Consider the following 21,691-nt stretch of genomic DNA (forward strand, 5'->3'; position numbering starts at 1 on the left):
AGGTCCAGTACAGACTGCTGTCAGATGACCCAGATGGGTTCAGATTCTAGTTTGTACATGTGTTAGGTGTTAACTTCTCTGTTTCAGATCTCTCATCTACAAAACGGAGAGTATGATAGTACCTATCTTATAGGACTGATATAAAGAATGAATGATTAGCATTTAGAAGAGGTACATAATAGTTACAATAAATATTACCATCAGAATAGGCAACTTATTTATCTAAGGGATTATTTATTTAGATGAGTATCTAAACACCTGTTTTGTGATGTGAATTGACAAATGAGGAGAAAATAACATCTCACCCCTTTCTTTGTAACTAAAGATTGAAATACTAATGGATATAAGTAAACTGACACTTAGGTTCAAAGGATGTGGTATTTCTCTTAAGAGAGAAGATGAACTGAATTATAAGAACAGAGAGGAAGCCAAGGAAAAAAACAAAATAAACAGAAAGTACACATTAAAGAAAGGAGTTCTTTAAGAACATTTTCCCCCGGGGTGCCTGGGTGGCTCAGTGGGTTAAGCCTCTGCCTTTGGCTCAGGTCATGATCCCGGGGTCCTGGGATTGAGCCCCACATCGGACTCTCTGCTTAGTGGGGAGCCTGCTCCCCCCCCCCTCTCTCTGCCTACCTCTCTGCCTACTTGTGACCTCTGTCTGTCAAATAAATAAATAAAATCTTTAAAAAAAAAAAAAAGAACATTTTCCCCCTCCCATTAAAACACAGCCCATTCGTTTCAACTGTACTATGAATGTATAATTTTCAGCATTCCAGGTCCTGGATGTTCTCTTTATTTTCTTGTTTTTATGCATATTTTTTGAAACTTCACTGGAGAAATTAACTCAAATGCTAATCAACTTTCAGTCGTGTCTGCTGCGGCAAGTGACCCTGAACTAAAATGACTCTGTTCCAGTGCTTGGCGAGCTCTAAAAATAAGTGCTACCACGTGGTATCTGTGTTTCACACAGTCGAGTAAGCCAGCGTGGGTGTGCAGTCACTGTAAGATTCCAAGTACACTCGTAGATCACTCATTAAAAATGTGAAGGGTAGGGGGCACCTGGGTGGCTCAGTGGGTTGAGCCTCTGCCTTTGGTTCAGGTCATGATCCCAGGATCCTGGGATCAAGCCCCGCATCATGCTCTCTGCTCAGCTTCCCTCTCTCTCTGCCTGCCTCTCTGCCTACTTGTGATCTGTCTCTCTGTCAAATAAATAAAATCTTAAAAAAAAAAAAGTGAAGGGTAGTTAAATAAACCAAATAAATTATCTCTATATTTTTCCAGTTAAAAATAAAAATTGCTTTCGGGGCGCCTGGATGGCTCAGTGGGTTAAGCCGCTGCCTTCGGCTCAGGTCATGATCTCAGGGTCCTGGGATCGAGTCCCGCATCGGGCTCTCTGCTCAGTAGGGAGCCTGCTTCCTTCTCTCTCTCTCTCTCTGCCTGCCTCTCAGTGTACTTGTAATTTCTCTCTGTCAAATAAATAAATAAAATCTTTAAAAAAAAAATAAAAATTGCTTTCTGTACAAACTTCCATAAAAAGTTCTGACAGTGTCAATACAATATTTTCTTTAAAAACGATGACTACGGGGTGCCTGGGTGGCTCAGTGGGTTAAGCCGCTGCCTTCGGCTCAGGTCATGATCTCGGGGTCCTGAGATCGAGTCCCACATCGGGCTCTCTGCTCAGTAGGAGGCCTGCTTCCCTTCCTCTCTCTCTGCCTACTTCTCTGCCTACTTGTAATCTCGATCTGTCAAATAAATAAATAAAATCTTTAAAAAAAAAAAACGATGACTATGTACTTAAGATTGAGCCTACTTGTCATTAAAATTTAAAGAAAACAATTATTTGAACAGCACATTTTGAAAATCTAATGTATGCCATGGCGATTGTGACGCCTCTCCATTCAATAAAAAAACTCTTAGTTAGAAAAAAAAAAAAAAGGCCCGAGAGCGGACTGGCAGGAGGGGCCAGGGCAGAGCCCAGGCTGCAGGGCTTGACCCTCCCCTCCCCTCCCCACTCCCAAGAAAGCTCTTCGTTAGCCTGTGCAAATGGCTAACCAGTTACAATCGACATTTCATTCAATGCAGAAGGGTGGCTTTTTCCCATAACATCTATTAATATGAGATAAAAGTGGAAATAAATCTTCACCACACCTCTGAAAGAGAGGCAGGGTGAACAGTTTTCTCGAGATGAAGTTCACCCATATTCTTCCTTAAAATCCCCCAACTTATTAGGAATTGACAATAGACTATCACCTGTGAAGGGATGGGGTGATAACCTCAGGATAATAACAGCTATTAGCACTTACTAAACTCCATGTGCCCATCACGATGCTAGGGAATTAGAGTGCCCTAAAATCCTCACAACCCCATGGGACAGGTTCCACTATGATCCTCAGTTACAGAGGACACAGATTCACAGGAGTTAATGAATTAGTCCAAAGGCAGGTAGCTAGAGAGGGCCAAGCCAGCACACAAACCCATGCTATTTGATTTCACTTCATGGTCTAAGGTCTGCAACTGACTAAGTCACAAAAAGCTGGGATGTACACATCACGATGAGTGAGAAAGAGACAAAGAGAGCAAGTGGATGTGAGAAGAGAGACAGAACAGAGGCAAAGACTAACCAGATGGAAAGAACACTGTGTGAAAAGGAAGAGCCCTGGATTAAGCATCAGGAGGGCTGGGACCCTTCCAAAGGGCGCATCAGTGTGACCAAGGGGAAAAAAAAATCAATTCTTTTCTCCAGTCTAATAGAAGAACATATTTGCCTACAGCACAGAGGTGTGTTAAAGATAAAAATGTTGATGTGAAAAACAGAACTCCAGAATATCATGCAGAAATCAGTAAAATAAAAAAGGAAATGCATAATTCAAAAAATGAAGGAAAAAAATAGGAATGTATCATAGATGCCACAATCATAGACAAGGCTATGGGGGAGCATAAACCACTCATAAATTAGGATGAATATTAATGAATCCTGAAGGCTTATAAAATACCAACTAGGCTGTCAGGGGTTGTCCTTTTCCATTCCCTGATCACACCACTGACACCTAATGCACGGAAAATGCTTTCAGTGTCTTGTTGGTGCCATCAGGGGTGCCTGTTGTAGAAGACACCTATAAAACCCAAAACTCCAACAGAGGTCAAAATTCACCCCATACAAGGTAATTAAATATGCATGGATGTGGGGTGGTGGTATGTATACATATCTATCTCTATTTAAAAATCTGTTTATTTCGGGGCACCTGGGTGGCTTAGTGGGTTAAGCCTCTGACTTCAGCTCAGGTCATGATCTCAGGGTCCTGGGATCGAGTCCCACATCGGGCTCTCTGCTCAGCAGGGAACCTGCTTACTCATCTCTCTCTCTCTCTGCTTGCCTCTCTGTCAAATAAATTAAAAAATCTTTAAAAAAAAAATCTGTTTATTTCAACACTGTGAGATCTGGAGGAGAAGAACCCAGTTATGCTGTGTGACCAACAGAAACAGTCAGATAACAAATGGGTGTTGTTTTTAAGTCACTAAGTTTGTGGTAATTTGTCACAAAGCAATAGAAAACTAATATGTACCCAAGGTGATTTTTGACAACCAAAACAACAAGATAATTATTAACTCCAGGGATGGAAGCACAGGACTGTGCAAGGAAGGATAAGTAACCACTGAGTAGGTAGGTCTGAACCATGTCCACAGATCCTTTGATGTGACCCTCATGGTGTCTCTATCCCCTTCCTTGAAGCTCAGCCAACCTGAGTTACTCACTCATTCTGACAGAATGCGTGGAAACAATGCAGAGTAACATCCCATGTTATGTGAAGTCAGTTTCTGCCAAGCTCTCCTGAAACCATTTTACTAGAGAGTTTGGGACTGGGTTTTCAGGCAAAGCATAGCTTTTCTATTTTCCATTTGCTAATCCCAGATTTTCCATTCACTATTGTTCCCTGTCAACATATCATCCTCAGGGACTTCAAGGCATAGCTGTAGCAAAGTTGAATATGGCCACTCCCGTATTTTCTAGTCATAATACCACTAAACTATACCATTAACCTTTGACATGAACTAGCCAAAATAACAGTATCAATAGCAGTCAATGCAATCCAGAAAGGTAGGATATTTAAATATTTAAAGATAGGGAAGATTGTCAATTACTGGTTAAAAGCCTATCCCTTCTTCTATTGTATGCCCTAGAAAGTTCTACCAAACTCATTTGCTGTAAAACTCTAAGCAATCTGCCTAATATTTTAGTCTCCACATTTCTAGTCCAACAAACCTCAGAAATAATATCTGGTTCAGTGGATAAATCTCTTGAAAATATTTCAACAAGAAGTCTTCTCATGTGTAAAATAAACTTTCATCTTATTAATTAAATCAACAAATACGGATAAGGTACTCTGAGGTAAAATGATATGACAGAGTCTTCTGTCTTCAAGGAGATTATAATAAATGTAAGTACCTAATTAAGTACAAGGCAGAACATAGTGAGTTCTTTTTTTTTTTTTTAAAAGATTTTATTTATTTATTTGACAGACAGCACAAGTAGGCAGAGAAGCAGGCAGAGAGAGGGGAGGAAGCAGGCTCCCTGCTGAGCAGAGAGCCCATGTGGGGCTCTGATCCCAGGACCCTGAGATCATGACCTGAGCCGAAGACAGAGGCTTTAACCCTCTGAGCCACCTAGGTGCCCCAGAACATAGTGAGTTTTATAATAAGAAAGGCACTACAGGAGAGACTGCATGTACATGGAGGTCCAAGAAAGAGTTCTTCAAAAGATTTGAATAACTTCTCTCAAATCCAAGCTTTTCACTTCCTTTTACCTTTATCTACACCAATACCTTAGACCTGGTCTTCATCTGAAATTGTTCTATCCTTCAAATCTTCAATTTTGGAACCCTCTATCAGACTAATTCTAGATCCCTGTCAAGGGGAAACCCTTATTGCCCACTCCCCCATGAGTCTCCACAGAGGGGAGAGGACTATGGATCACTCTCACGGGGAAGGCAAGTGGTTCATCAGCCTACCCTACCTTCATTTGTAAGGAAGGAAAAAGAAGCAACAATTGATCAGAAACTCTGATTAGGCCTCCAACAATTTATCAGAAGCTCTGAAATTAGAGGTTGTTGAATCTTGTTCAGCAACAAATAAGCTGTCCCTCACTCCTTACATTTTATCTCAAGAACTTGTAATACAGAGGGGAAGATGGATGACTTACTGATCCCTCAAATATCCAACAATGCCTTTGTCTTTCTGTCCAATAAGACCTATAAACCATCAACCCTGGATCAATTTAGCTGTTGTTCTCTTTTCCCATCTTAAAAAAAAATGTGAAAGGCATAGGAATTAGGTACATTAGTAAACCTGATCTCCGTCTTTGCTAGACTACTACCTCAGAATCTACTCCAGGTCCCTATCCAGTTTCAATTCTCATTTTCTATAGAAGCTACTCCAAACCCAAATAAACTCTGACTCCTAGCAGATGACCTCAGCTTCGATTTCACTGAGAGAATAGTAGTATTCAGGTTTGGAATAAACAGGGTTCCTGCGCACACCTACCTCCATCAACTTTCTGTCTCCTGGTCAGTGCTTATCTCTAAATGCTCTCTGGCTCCCATGCTCCATCCATTCTCCTCTCTCTCCTGACACTTCAACTTTTGAGTCCAACAACTTTTTTCCTCTCTTCATACAGACACACTCAAAACCAGTTTCAACAAAACTCTCTTGAAGCCTGAATATCATACTTGTTCTCCTTCTCCTAACAGCCAAGCTTTTCAAAGAAGCAATCCACCCCGGCTACTCTGCCTTCCCACCTGATCTTCAGGGAAGCCCAATGCACGCCAACCCCACCCCACTCCCCCGCAAGTTACTCCGGTCAATGTGACCCAATGACCTCCAAGTTAACAAATTCCACAGACGCTTCTCATTTCTTCTTTGACTTGATCTCTCTACAGTATTTGATGTTTAACAACTTCCGTCCTAAAACTATCTTCCACAGGCTTTTCCTAACATCATCGCCTCCCAAGACTCCTTCTATACTTCAGAATGCTCTGTCTTGATTGGTCAAACTTTAAATTTTAACATTTTCCCAGGATTCTATTCTTGGTTTTCCTCTCCTCAAACAAAAAGCTCCCTGGGGAGGTGGGAGGGATACCAAGGATTATCCCACGTGCCAGTAAATCCATATGGCTAAATCCGAATGCATTTGCTTCCTCCCCCACTCCACCCCCTACCCCCCACCAGCGCTTACCTCTATCATGGCACTGCTCTGTGTTTGTTTATCTGTCTGTCTTCCCCGCCCTGGCAAGCCTGGGAGATGGGACAGAGCGCACCACTGTCAGCAGTGCTGGCTTCTCGAACAGGGGCTGGGAGTGTGGACTGGGGCAACAACATAGCAGGAGCAAGTCATCTTAGAGGACCTGGGAATATGAGGTTATAAAAACTACCCCGGAGGAACTTCACTGAACTCCGAATATTTTGAGAGAAATAACAATCTGTTTATTCATCTCCGAATCTCTTGTGCTTAGCGCAAGTGCCTAGCCCATGGTGGGGATTCAAATCGTATTTTTTGAATGAAAGAAGTAGGAGAAGAATGAGATATCTGAGACTGGCTTTGAAGAACTGGTAGAATTTCAACAGCCAGAGAAGGAGGAGAAATGAGTCAAGCCAGGGGGAATGGGAAAAGCCCAGGCACGGACAGAAATGGCAGACTGGTGGGGTACCAGAGGACGAACGGTCTCAGTAACGCTAGAATGCCGAGGTATGATTTCACAAGACTCGAGGACGGAGCTGCAGCTGTTAACTTGACAGGCAAGAGTGAGCCAGTTAGGTCTTTCCAGCAGTGTGATTTGTAATTGGAAAAGAATCCGCTGGAACAGAGGATACCTCTTAAGTAACCATCAAATGAATCACTTATATGAGACTAAAGGAAGACCTGAACCACAGCAACAGAGAAAAGTAGAAGAGAAGGGAAAACATTGTTTTTAATATTGAAGGTAAGAAACAGACTTCTTGAATATTCCAAAACAATGGAATTCGTTGTAGTATTAAATTTAAAAGAGGTGACAATTTTAAAGCACTAAAATTAAAAGGCCTAAAATGGAAAATGTTGTAAATATTTTTAGAGAATAGATTTAATATGTTGGCTTCTTGACCCAATCATGAACAGTAGTGGGTATACAACATACTTATCAAGTTTACTGTGTCGGCAGGAACTCCAACATGTGTAAGTCGACACAGGGTTGGTAAATGAAGAGGACACTCTGTACGCACTTAGGAAAGGTCCTTCTGTAACTTTTGAGAAGGAATTCAGCAGAATATAACCATACCGTAAAACTGTTGTTCGCATTTTTTGTGCTTGCTTCAGCTACACTGGCATCTGAGAGGTCAACTTCATCGAATATCAGAGACTGTTAATGAAAAAGAACACAAACACATTAAATGAAAACCTAACTCAATGCTCATCAATAATTTCTCCCCCCCCCCATCAGGACATGACTCTGAAGCCACGTCAGGAATTAGGAATAGAAAATGAAGAAAAAGTCGTTAGTGAGCCCTCTGCAACATCTTCTTAGGAAGAGTAAAACCACAAAGTACAACTAACTCATAAATCCCAAACTTTCAAGGTCTTCAAAGATCCCCACGGCACAGAGTTTCAATGCAAAATGCTCCCTGCTCTCTAGAAGCATAATCTACGGGAGCCTCCTTAGTGTGTTGTGCACATGCGCGTGCATACACATGCGTGCACACGCACACACGTACGTGCACACACTCACACACACACACACACAGAGTTATACCGTTTGACAGGCAACAGCCTAGAACAACTTTGCCAGGAAGGCAGAGGCAACGTCATCACTCCCACATCTGCTAAGTGAGAAATGAGAACTAGTCCTGGCTCGGATCGTGGTGAGTTACTAAACTTTCTGAGACTTATTTTCCTCATCCATAAATGAGTTTGAATGAGAAGGTGAGTGTGCTCTGCAAATATAAAATGATGTTTCGTTCATACTCTTAAAAGTGGTTTCAATGAAAAAGTTTCCGTGATAAAAACTCCACAGAAAGGGAATCTTTAATAATATTCGATTTAGAGATCAGAAAATTCTACTAAATAAATGTATCCTTTCCACTGTCAGTCATTTGGTCATTGTTCACACTCATTCGATGTTCTTGCAGCAAGGCAGGGGTAACAAAGCAACTTTAGAAACTCCAGAAAAGGGGCCTCTTCCACATGCATCCTAATGTTTACAGCAGCAATGTCCACAACAGCCAAACTATGTAAAGAGTGCAGCTGCCCAGTGACAGATGAATGTTAAAAGAAGATGTGTTGTGTATACACACACATACCATGGAATGTTACTCAGCCATCAAAAAGAATGAAATCTTACCTTTTGCAATGACGTGGATGGAATTAGAGGGTATTACGCTAAGTGAAATAAGTCAAAAGACAAATACCACATGATTTTATTTATATGTGGAAATTAAGAAACCAAACAAATGAACATAGGGGAAGGGAAGGAAAAATAAAATAAGATGAAATCAGAAAGGAAGACAAACCATAAGAGACTCTTAACTATAGGAAACAACCTGAGGTTGCTACCGGGGAGGTGGGTGGCAGGATGGGTTAACTGAGTGATGGACGTTAAGAAGAGCACTTATAATGACCATTGGATGTTATATGCAACTGATGAATCACTAAATTCTACCTCTGAAACTGATAACATAGCATACGTTAACTAAATGGAATTTAAATAAAAATTAAATAAAAATAAATTTACCCAAAAAAAAGAAAGAAAATGGGTCCTTTGATAACTTCAACACCACCCCCAAGATCCCTGGCGGGGTTGAGGGGTATGTAAGTCCACTTCACTCCAACCAATATGACTATCAGACTTGCTCCCCAACCAGAAAGAATTTTTAATTTAGCGCAGGAGAAGAAACAGATAATGACTAATGATAATATAAGATGGTCTATTGAAAATGCAAGGGAAGAAATACTACAGAATGCTACGGAAGGTCACGGATCATTTCCCCTGCAGAAAACATTCAAACTCTTGCTCTTGTGAATGATGGAATAAAGACTTTTTGAGGGGATCTTAAGGAAAATAGGGAATTTCATCAAGTAGAGATGGAGGGAAAGGTCATTTGCAGATGGTAATCATGGGGCAAGGTCAAGGCTATCAAGTGTTTGGTGCTGCTGAGAGACAAATGCAGAAAGGCAGCATGGAGCCAGATCAGGGACAACCTTGACCATAACGACTTTTCAAATGAGATTACTTTATTTGGTTATTACTTGTACGGCAGCATAAATTAAGAATTATGTTTGTTTGCATATTTGATTTTACCTCCCAGCATATAACTCTACTAATTATATCAGGAACATATATTTTTTTTAAAATAGGGAAATTATCAATTATTCAACTGATACAGTAGCCAGAAATCTTAATGTTTACTTTTGAAGGAACCCTAAGCTATCAGTCTTAAATGGAAGCTCATCATTATTGTTTTCTTCGCAAACCACATCATTCTTAGTTTTTTCAACTGTTACATAAAAATTATTTAAAGCCTTGATTTTACTTCACTATGGTTTTTATTCTTAACTACTAGCATAACTGAGTAATTGTTTTGTGTCAGGTACCATGTGTGTTATCTCACTGAAGCCTACTCCGTACAACACAAGCTGCCTGCAGCCGCTCCAGGGGAATGTGCTGGAAGTAGGATACAATCCCTCATCTGAAACCAGAGGACAGCTTCTTAGCAACTCTAGCAAATCACTCTCTGTCATGGTCAGGGAAAGATGTAGAAGGCAAAAGGTAGAGAGGGGAAACTCAAAATTTTCAGCTTATTACATTTAATAAAGTTACATTTAATGTTTTACTTTAATTGTAAGGAAAGAGGAAGGGAAGAAAGAATACTATGATAGAACCTTCCCAGAGGATCATCCTCCATAGACCTCATGAAATGGACTTAAATAGGCTCCCTTGGGATTTGGTCCAAGCTGGAACATGAATACCGAATGCACAGAACAGTAAACCTCTACCGAGCACCAAGACGAAAAGCTCATAGAACTAGAACTTTTAATGCATCCACAACCTCAAGCATTTGTGAGTCATATTCTTCCAAATTACCTTTGAGTCCTTTGCATAATAAAGTGTACGGCCTCGAAGTTTGAAGTAACGCTTTTTCCACCTTTGGAAGGAACTGGTTTGCTTCAACAGCTGTCCCTCTTTAATACTGGTCTGGGGAGAAACAGAAGGCCAACAACATGATTAAAATGAAATTCAGAACCAAATAAAATTCAGAATTAATGACACAATCCCAGCGATATTTTATATATCATTTCCCAGAAATTACACAATAATTGATTTCCCAGAAATTACACAAGAAATTGTCTTCTTCTTTCTGTCCAACCAAGGGAGCACATGTGCAAAGCCTCATGAACAAAGGTAAATCTGACATGGTTCTCTATCCTTCAAGTAGTCACAAGTAATACGGGAGGCATGTGCACCAAACTAATACGATTCCACATGATGTGTACCCCACCTTGTATATAGGAAGTATTCAAAAACGGTGGAAAACATAGAGAGGCAATATAATATAATGATTAAGATCATGGGCTCTGGAGCCAGAAACCTTCTGTTGACCTCTTGATGCCACCACTTAGTGGCTGGATGATCTTAGGCAAGTTATTGAACTTCTTCATGCCTTTATTTTTCATCTGGAAATGGGGATGACTCTGTGACATACCTTATAGGTTTATTATGAGGAATACATCAAAAGCATAGAAAGGACTTATCGCATGGCATACAGTAAGTGCTCATTAAATGTTAACCTTAGCTATGTGTTATTGTAACAAACATAGTCAAAGCACTAAGCATGGTGGTCCAGAGAAGGAAGCATCAGCTCTGTCCCAGGGAGGCAAAGAAGTCTTCCCAGAGGAGACTCCCCTGGGGTGGGTCTACAAGGCATTTATCAGAATGACAAGGGAGGGAGAAGCCCATTTTAGGTGTGTGCAAAAGTAGAAAGGTTTAAAACAGCATGCGTATTTGGGGACTCTCCAAAGAACTTCCAGTTATAAATGCAGGGTAGGGTTTGCAGTGAGGGAGTGGCAGGAGATGTGATTGGGGAAGGGAGGCAGGCACTCTGTGATTCTGGGCCAGACCCTCTGCTGAGTGCTTCATGTATGAAGTTCATTTCATTATGAACAAGATACGTAGAACCCCCTGCTCTCATGCAGCATCTCTCCCTCCCTTTGTCCTGACTGTCCACATGGTACTTTGCTTTCAAGTGGCCCTGCATGTAGGTCTGGACGCCACCCACTCTCTCCTCCTGGGCTGCTCTTCCCTTGGATACCCCACTGACCAACTCCTTCACCTCCTTCAAGTCTTTGACCTTCTCGGTGCACCTCCCTGACTTCTTATTCAATACCACAATGTCATCTCCAAGTGTCCCCTCATCTTATTTACTCCCTCACACAAAAGTCTTACTTTCCTCTTCCAATGTATAATGTAATATGCATGTTTATTATGTTTATGCCATTTATTATGTATTGTGCCACCCCTATGAGAATAGACTTTACCTGGGTTTATTATGTCTAATAAAATTAAATTCAACATTTCATTTTAATTGGAAGGAAGGAAGAAGGCAACTGCACTTATGGCAAACTAAATGTACAGTCTTCCTCTGAGATGGTCCTTAGGAGACATGCCACGGGACTGACTCAAACGGATCCCCTTGAATGGGGTCAAGGGGGCTCACATTGATACTTTGAATTCCTAAAGGAGCAGTAATGCGATGGTGAGCTTCCAGGACAAAAATGGCTCACAGAACCAAAATTTTAAATCTATCCCACTGGATTGCCCACTGATGATCTCAAGTGCCAAAAGCATTATCAAGCATACATGAAATTCAGATCTGTATGAATGAAGAGCAGGTACTAAAACTCATGTCTGATTGACTCCAGAGTTTATTCCCAATTTCTACATTATGCCATCTTCTATTATGAACAAGACTTAAATCTTGGGAAAAATGTGTTGTCGCCAATAAGGTAGTCAAATTATATTAATGTTTACTTTCAATGTCAATGAGAGTTTCCCCCTAGCTTGCTCTGAGACTGTCTTCCAGGAACTGTAAATTTTTAACGCTAACAAAATATTTTTGCAACTTCATACCGAAGAGCTAATTTGGAGTCAGACAGACAGACTTCAAGCCAGACTCCACCACACACTGAAAATAGGGCGAGTTGCTTCAGCAATCTGTCCCAGTTTCCTCTCCTGAAATACAGGAATAATAATACCAACTTCACAAGCTTGTTGCATCTAATTTAATTATACGGTAATGGCTGGAGAGCACTTAGCACACTGTCTGGGTTACAGAAAACATTCAATAAATGGCAGAAAGTGTCATTATTATGATATCATTATGCTATTAAGTTCGTGGAGTTAATTGCCCGGCACCAAACTCTAAGAGCTTCTTGGAAGAAAAGAGGAAGTCTTTGCAGGCCACTGTGAGGGCAAGTAACAGCTGGGGCAGGAGGAGAGCGTCAGGAGATGAGGTCAAGGGAGAAAAGAGCCCGGAGAGGCAGCCACGATGGGGAGCTCGCTTTTTAAGTGCAAAAAGCTAGTGAAATGTTTGAAGCAGAGAGTGAGAATGGGGAAATGTCCAGGGGAGGGACACCCCAAGGACTCGAGCGTAGGCTGTGGCGTCACTGAGTTAGAGAGAAGTAGAGCAATTTGAGATGTCATTCTGGAGGCAGAATCCACTGGACTTCCTGGCAGGGATCAAGGGAAAGAGAGAGGAGAAGGACCAAGGAAAAGTCTAAGCTGTTGGCTTGGGCAGCTAGACGTGAGAGACCGAGAAAAGGAGGACAGGGGAGTGGCGTTGTATCTGGTGTCACCCCGGGGAGAGAGGTGTCATTCTTAAACACAAAGTACTGAAATACTATAAAATATTAAAATACTATAAACACAAAGTACTAAAATACTATAAAAATATATCTTACCCAAAGAACAAACCATTTGTTCTTAAAAGTATTGGGATTTTGTACAGTTTTGTTTAAGGCAATGAGGAAGACAACTTCATGTTTGGTCTATTTATGTTCTATCAGCACTAAGGGAAGCATCAAATAACCTCCTTCCTCCCCCACCTGGTTATCAGAGTGATTTTCCAAAATGAAAACCTGATTATGTGATACCACAGCTTCATTCTCTTCCCCCTGCAGCAGGAAGCCCAGACTTCCACAGGTACCACAGAGGACCCTGCATCATCTCTCCAATCTCGTCACCTGCCCCTCTCCCCATGCTCCTCCCTCAGCCCTAAACGGCCTCTTGTCAACTGGCCCATCTTGAAAGCTCCTCTTCATCTCAGCTCAGATCCAACGCCATTGCCCCTGGTGTCCCTGACCCTGAAGAAGAAGTCACTCACCCCACCTCTGTCCTTCTGAGGTGCCTTATCCTCTCTGTATAACAGCATCTATGACATCAGAGAGCATCGGGTCCCATGTACATGGTCCAGCCATGCTTTGCGCTTCCTCAGAGCAAAGACAATATCCTACACCATCTAACACGCCGGCCAACACCTTAGGGCCTCTGTAAATGTTACTGAGCAACGTTTAGCTAAACGTAAAACAGTATGTCAGATAACTTTGTATTTTAAAAGAATGAAAGAATGAGAAAACAGGACCCAGTGGCTGGATATGACCTTATATTTTCCAGCCTTCAGCAGGTCTGAGCCTGCTTCTTCTCATGCATATAAAAACAGCAGGCACGAGGCACAAAGGGGTATGTGCCGTGGGGTGCACTCCTTGGGTGAGAGGTTGGGGAGAGATGGGAAGAGGAAAGGAGAATGTCCGTCTATCCCGATTGCTCCGTTAGAGATGATCCTTACATAGCCACTTGTAAAGCAAATAGCTTGGGGTGCCTGGGTGGCTCAGTGGGTTAAGCCGCTGCCTTCAGCTCAGGTCATGATCTCAGGGTCCTGGGATCGAGTCCCGCATCGGGCTCTCTGCTCAGCAGGGAGCCTGCTTCCCTCTCTCTCTCTCTCTCTGCCTGCCTCTCCATCTACTTGTGATTTCTCTCTGTCAAAGAAATAAATAAAATCTGTAAAAAAAACAAATAAATAAAGCAAATAGCTCATCTGTTTTTTTTTCTATATCACTTTATGTTCTTTAAATCTTGCATAGGCATGAATTAATCTGTAATGTGTGAGGCTGTGGGGGATACAAAGATGTGTAAGATGCAGTCCTTATCTTCATGCATTTACAAACTTTTTAATGTTACACGGTTAATTTTAAAGTCTTAAAAAAAAAAAGAAAAAACATTCTGAGGCTACTTTCTTCTAAGAGATGGGATTTAAAACATTTAACTAGAAGGCAGTTATTCACATCAAAGTAAATCCTCAAAATAAACTTGTTTATATATGACTAGTTAAACAACACTTCATATAAAAGAAGGAGCATAACAAAAAAATGATTAATTTGCAACAGCTCTAGAAAATATAATCATATTATCAAAGTATGGTTCATAGAAAAACATGTGTGGGTCCAAAAAGATTTCCAAATACTGTGTATACTATGTGGATAAACAAGCAATCATTCTTTAAAATCATAATATTTATTATGTTCAATGTTGATGTTCAAGTAGAATAACAATTTGAAGTTAGGAACTAATATAAGAAAGTTATGATAAGAGAGTTATGATAAAGAACCTGTTAAAATTAAGTACAAAAATTTAATTTTATTTTCTTCACAATTTCTTGGCTAAGGGATAAACTCTCCCCTCTATCAAGAAAAGGCTTAGAAATGTTTACATTTAACTGGCCTATTGGGTTAGTACTACCCAACACTCATGAAAAGTCAGTAAAGCCATAAAGACTTAACTGTAATCCAATAACCCAGTTTCCAGGTGTTAAAAACACAAAGTTCAATGAAAAACTTGGTTTTGAAAAAAATTTTTTTCAATAAAATAAACTTTAAGTTGAAAAATCTCTTATCTAGTTGGCTTTTAAAGGAGGTCTATAATCTAATGTCTTAAGGCTGTAGAGTTGTTCATTTCATGTTCCTTGTATAGCTCAAACAAAAGTCATTTCTCTTATAATCACACACACACACACACACACACACACACACACACACACACACACACTGCTCTAAGATTTCACCTACAATTTCAGAAGCACTTGTGTGCCACAAGTTGAACCTATTGGATGGAATACTACTTTAGCATCCCAAGGAGAACACAATTTTAATAGTCACTCAGTGAGCCATTTTGCAAAGCTAAGAATTTTTGAAAAATCAGTCACTGCCTGATTTATCTGATAAATGTACATTTTCGCATGCTGACTTTTTTTGGCCATCGAAATAGGTGTGGTGAAAAGCTTGATATAGTGAAATGGAAATGTCAGTGATGACTCATCTTTTACAGATGTCTTCAAAAATTCCAGAAGAATCTCTAGCTTTTCCTCCTCTTGTCCTAACATGACCCCCTTAACTTCTCTTCTAAGGAATGGGAATGAAATTTGTTGTTATGGACTGAATGTTGGCGTATCTTCCCAAAATTGAAATCCTAACCCCCAGTTTTTTGGTATGAGGAGGTAGGGCCTTCAGGATGTGCCCTTATAAGACAGACCTCAGAGAGTTCCTTCTGCCACATAAGGACACAGCAAGATGACTGCCATCGCTGAACCAGGAAGCAAGACCTCATACTACACGAGATCAGCAGGTGCCCTGACTGGGACTTCCCAGCCTCCAGAATTGTGAGAAATGAATTTGTTGTTTAAACAAATGTATGGTGTTTTTCTTATAGGATCCTGAACAGACTAAGACATGGGTCAAGAGAGTCTTCATACCATCGTTCTCATCTCTCTCTCTCTTTTTTAATGATTTTATTTTGAAGTAATCTCTACACCCCAAATGGGACTCGAACCTACAACCCTGAGACCAAGAGTCATGGACTCCACTGACTGAGCCAGCCAGGTGCCCCAAGACCCCTGCTGCATCTCTCTTAACTTCTGTCAACTCTACCCCGCAAATAGAAAATCTTTCTTTGAGGCATATATTTCCTTATCCATTTTGTTATATAAGCTCCCAGAAAGCTGTCTATGCCTTCCTGGGTGTCTGTACAGAACCTCTAACATCGTGAGTCTATTTGACTTTCTTTAATGGTAAGCCTCTTTAGTTTTATGGATTTCAATCTCTGAGTTGGAAATAATACCTGTATGTCACCATGTGCTACATTGACACATGAGACAGTAGGTATGAAAAAATATACAATTCTTTAAAAATGTAATATGAAAAAAATGTTTAAATGTAGCATGGCAAGATATTATCTCGACTGTCATTGGCCCCCATCATAAGTATTATTTATTATAGAAAGGTTTCCCTTCCTCAGTCCATCCCTTTCCACTCTTCCTGCCATTGCCTTAGTTCAAGCTCCTTTAACTCCCTTCAAATCAACAGTTCCTTAAACGTCCTTCATGCTTCATGCTATCAATTTTTCCCACCATTGGTCCATTCTTCCCACTATGGACAGAATTATCCCTGAAAAACAGACAGGATCCTGCCAAACTCTGGTTTAAAATAGTCAGTGGTTTCCTATCACCCATAGTATAACTCCAGCCTTGTGAGCTGAGCACACAGACTCCTCCTTCCTCAAGTGACCTACCTTCTTTTATAGCTAAACCTTCAGGAGTCCTCCTAAATCCACCTAACAGCAGAGTAGAAGAGAAGCATTTGCTACTCCTCAAACCCTCTATCCCTCCCCATGTCTGGCCTCTTTCAAGAGCTCTTCCTTCTACTCATAATGTTGTCTTCTGCTTCTTCTTATAACTCCCGCCCCATCCCATCATCCTTCAAGGCTCAGACCGCGATCACAGCTGACCTGCACTCCCAGCACTTTGCTCATACGTCATTTATAGCATGAATCATGTGGTAAGGGGATTTTTAAAAATTTTTATCTTTTTTATTTTTCCACTCTCCGTAGAGCTATAATATAGTCCTAGAACCTGACATTAAGAAAATCATTAATACATGTGAATCAATTTACTGAGTAATCAGGAAACAACGAGGAAGAAATGAAAGTAACAACACCTATGAACCTAAGTTCCCCATCTCTAAAGTGAGGATAAAATCACCTGCCCCGTATTCCTCAGAGTTCTGGGGATGAAACAGAATGACGTGTAAATACCTTTCATAAACTCCCAAATGCTATATACATATGAAGTATTGTAAGTAAGGTACTATTTTAGCAGGTCATACTTGTAGGAAAAGGTGTTTTAAGTGGGACTGACACCAGTTAAATAAAGAGATAACACTCTTGAGCTAGGGCCTGATGCCTACATAAAGAGAAGTTATCAAAGACTGTGTGTGTGTGTGTATGTGTGTGTGTGCGCGCGCATGCGCGCGCACTAACCACTTACTCTATTTTATTTTGTGGTAGACATAGACAATTATGTTTGAGTTTTGTATTTTGTGAAAATCTTAATGAAATGAATCCTAAAAATAGTAAAAAAAATTAATATAATATTCTAAGTGTAATATAAATGAGACATTTTAAAAGAGTAATATATAATGTGTATATATAATGTATATAATGTCATATATAATAGATAATGTGTACTTCCATATGCAAATGACTACAATAGTGGACATAACAGAGGAAAGAGATGACTAAATCTATCATAAAACCTCCATTAATGCACCAACCTCAAATGCCAGATGATATCGGAGTAAATAGTGTGGCCACTAGTGACATATCTTCTGAAGTTGTAAATAGCTCCTGATTGATAAAGTTATAATCAAAAGCCAAACTATAGAGGCATCTGGGTGGCTCAGTGTTAAGCATCCAAATCTTGATTTTGGCTTGGGTTATGATCTCAGGCTTGTGAGATGGAGCCCCACATTGGGCTCCACACTGGGCATGGAGCCTGCTAAAGATTCTCTCTCTCCCTCTGCCCCTTCTCAAAACAAACACACAAACTATAATCTCCCTTTTTTACACACAGTAGTTATAAACCTGGAAAATATCTTATAATAATGCTTTAAGATTTTGTGTTACATGAAGTTAGGTTTTAAGCTCAGGTGTTTATAAATCATGTTTGCCCATAATAATATCCTGGAGGACATCTGAAAGTCATAAATGATAGAGGACAATTCTTTGAGGTTTTGATCTCCCTGGTATGTTGTAGGGTTGTTGGCTAGGAGGGCTCACTATGCCAAAAGCACGGGGATGATTTAAAACACACACACAGGGGCGCCTGGGTGGCTCAGTGGGTTGGGCCGCTGCCTTTGGCTCAGGTCATGATCTCAAGGTCCTGGGATCGAGTCCCACGTCGGGCTCTCTACTCAGCGGGGAGCCTGCTTCCTCCTCTCTCTCTGCCTGCCTCTCTGCCTACTTGTGATCTCTCTGTCAAATAAATAAATAAAATCTTTAAAAAAAATAAAAAATAAAAAATAAAACACACACACACACACAAACACACATTTCCAAAACACCTCTCCTGAAAATCACTGTTTTAAGGGTTCCGGATCTATCCTGTACTCCTAACCTTTATCTGAGCCATTTTTTAGAAGCAAATGTAAAAAAAAAAAAAAAAAAAAAGGAAGAAGCAAATGTAGTGTCACCTTGGTGACGTATCTGGCAAGCGGTGGATTTGGAACCACTTCCATGAAGACCGTGTTTCATCCCATAAGGTGTATGGTCCCAAAATGTATAAAGTTTTCTCAACATTAATCCTAAGAACATAGTGCAATCATGAGCTAGTATTTAATAATGGAGCAGAATTTATAGCTACTATAAATTACTATTTTACAACTTAGAATGTCAGTCTAAGAAGAGCCAGTTACGGCTAGAAAGTGCCTTGGAGTCACTGGAACCTCAAAATTCATTAGCTGAACTAACTGAACTGATGTCTCTATCTTCCAACTAGCCTGTGAGTGACTTATCACAGTTCCTTGCATGGAGAATCACCCTTAAACCTTATTCAAGGAACACGGGAGTGAATGGAGCAAGGAAACCTGCACTCTTAAGGGAGAGCCTGGACAGGAGCCTGGCCAGCATTCTTCCCGCTGGAACCAGAGAAGCTTTTGTGGCCATCACTTTCTCCTTGGAAAATGTCCTTGAAGCAAATATAAGCCTTTAGTTATGGACTACTCTACTTTTTTATTATTTTTTCCTAAATTGAAAGCCATTCTGTTTTTATCCACAAAAATATTTTTTCATCATTCTTAAGGGATGCCATCTCTCTTATCTACGTTAACATTGTCTCTGGGTGGCAGACAAGGCAGATATACCCGGAGGGTGTATAAATCGGCTACTGTTTAAAAGAGACTTTCTATCCTGCCATATTTTACCCAACAGCTGAACTTACATAATTTGTCTTGAAAGGTGGTCAAATCCATCACTCTTTTGATCCAATGTCTCTGAAACTACAAATCTATCTTTATCACAAGTCTCACTGAATTGGGTCTCTCCTACTGTAACATTGCTTTTTTCTTTTGTTAGCCCTTCTAAATATTCTCTGTGTGATTATAAAATAAGAACTGTTTTCTCCACAAACATGCCAGAAGCTATACTGAATGACTGCAGCCTCTCTCCTCACAGCTTTGGAAGGTTGGCCATTAGAGCTCACTCTGTTCAGTCAGTCTACCTCTTTTGGTCAGCCACGGGTTAAAATGCTTCAAGCCTGGCTTTTCTCTCAGCTTCCAAAATATCCCTCAGTTCATCTTGATTCTGGGCCTTTTTGGGTTTCATGCCTTGCGTCCTTTCCCCTTCTGAATTTTATCCAACCAGAGATTTCTGACTCCCTTAAGAACAAATTTGAGCCTCTTTATGAAAAGGACTATATATGGGGCACCTGGTGACAGAGTTCATTAAGCATCCAATGTTTGGTTTCTGCTCAGGTTGTGATCTCAGGGTTCTCGGATCAACCACTCCACCCAGTAGAAGCCTACTTCAGAGTCCTCTCCCTCTGACCCACCCACTCATGCTCTCTCTCTCTCTCAAATTTAAAAAAAAAAAAAATCTAAAAAACCACATACATTATAAACATATGTATGTAAAATACATATGTATTTTATATATGTGTGTATATATGTCTATATATGTAATATATGTGTATTACATAAAACATACATAGATAATAAAATCTTTAAAATATACATATATTATACATATATATATTATACATATATTCTATTAAATATACCAGTTGTTCTAAAATCTGGCTGGTCATCTGAACAACATGGAAAACTTTACAGACATTCAGAACCTCTGTTCATCTGTTCATTCAATCATTCCGGGATAGGGCATAGAACCCTACACGTATCAAAAGCTCTCTTGGTGACTGTTATCATCAGTCAGCTTAGTAAACACTCACATAAACAGTATTTAAGTAATAATGTATAGACACTCTACACTTAAAATGTGTCTTTCTCTGTGTGTGGAGCCCCATTCACATGTCCCCCCTGCCCTCTCTGCACCGCACTGGCTGTGCTCCAGCGGAGGTGAGGGGAGCAATGTGGGTTTAATAACAGAGCATGCCCATTCCAGCCCTCCCCTTCCTCCTCCTGGGAGCTAGCTGCCCACAAGAAACCAGTTTCTGTTCAACTATCATTCAGAGGCAAAAGAGATTTGATATGCATTGGATGGTAAGGAATAAAAAGCTGGGATTTGCACTGGACACTACCAAGGGCTGGGTAATGGGGCGAGAGAGGAATCCTTCAGCTGTCTACCCTCCCCTTTCCCTACTATGTCTCCAGCTTGCACCACCACCCAAAACCCATGCTGGCCCCAGCCTGACCCTGCCAAGAAAGCAAATGCTGGCGGAGGAACTGTAGTGGTTACAATGAGGAGCTGTTTTAGTCGGGACCCAGAGGATAATGCAGTTAGCGAGAGGTACCCCAGCTTACAGAAGAATGGACAGAAGGTGGGCTTCTGGAACCGGTGTTTAATGATAATGGAATTGGTTGAAACAACACCTTTTTATAAGTTGCCACCTGGAACAGTTGTTCTCAAGCAGTTTTGGGGTACCAGAATAATCTGAGGTTACTTTGAAGAAGTAACCCAGAACTGGACCAGCTAAGCCTCCTCATTCTGGGTTTGAAGAGGGATCCCTCAGAGGGAACCCACAGCTCCCTGAAATCCAGTTTAAAAATGGTGAGGCAAGATGATTACGTGTGTTTAAACAGACTATTAAGTATCCATACAACAAAACCTTGACATTTAATATTCTAGAAGTTTGTGAAAACTGTTCATCCATTTGTATTCTCAGAAAAATATGCAACCTCCATTGGGGTCTTTTAATTATTACCAGAATAGTTACTTTTAAATGTAACACACATGCACACACATTCTGATTCAGGCTGTCTGAGATGTACAGGTTGAGAGGAAAATGTAGTGTGGTCATCGTCCGACACAGGAAGCTTACAGATGCCAGCGCTGTGCGTACAAGTGGCTGTCAAGTCAAGTGAGGCATAAAACACTAGAATGGGTCTCTGGCATCGCAGTTTTTCATTCTGCTGCGTTCAGTCCAATGATGGAAAAGGCTTTCCATCACAGCTCCTACCTAAAAAGGAAAAAATCCAAAATGGCGAATAAAAGCCAGTTACGCTGCAGCATGCACAGACCCTGAGAAGTGACAAGCTTTGCTCCTCAAGACATTGAGGGAACACACACAACAGGAAGCATACGGGGAAGCTGTAGTGTCCTCGTTCCCACTG

At 40.7% G+C, this 21,691-nt stretch overlaps 1 protein-coding gene across 3 annotated transcripts in view; it reads right to left on the reverse strand.

The window, feature by feature from the left end:
* The window catches only part of DGKH (diacylglycerol kinase eta), a 177,939-nt gene that overhangs the window by 87,509 nt on the left and 68,739 nt on the right, over nucleotides 1-21,691 (reverse strand). For all 3 annotated transcript variants that reach the window (XM_059377511.1, XM_059377512.1, XM_059377510.1), the window contains exons 3-4: nucleotides 10,107-10,217; nucleotides 7,308-7,388 (exon numbers count right to left, since the gene is read on the reverse strand). In XM_059377511.1, the coding sequence (XP_059233494.1) occupies nucleotides 7,308-7,388; nucleotides 10,107-10,217 (192 nt within the window). The remainder of the gene's footprint in view (nucleotides 1-7,307; nucleotides 7,389-10,106; nucleotides 10,218-21,691) is intronic.

Source organism: Mustela nigripes, chromosome 15 (assembly GCF_022355385.1).
Source record: "Mustela nigripes isolate SB6536 chromosome 15, MUSNIG.SB6536, whole genome shotgun sequence".
Lineage (NCBI taxonomy): Eukaryota > Metazoa > Chordata > Mammalia > Carnivora > Mustelidae > Mustela > Mustela nigripes.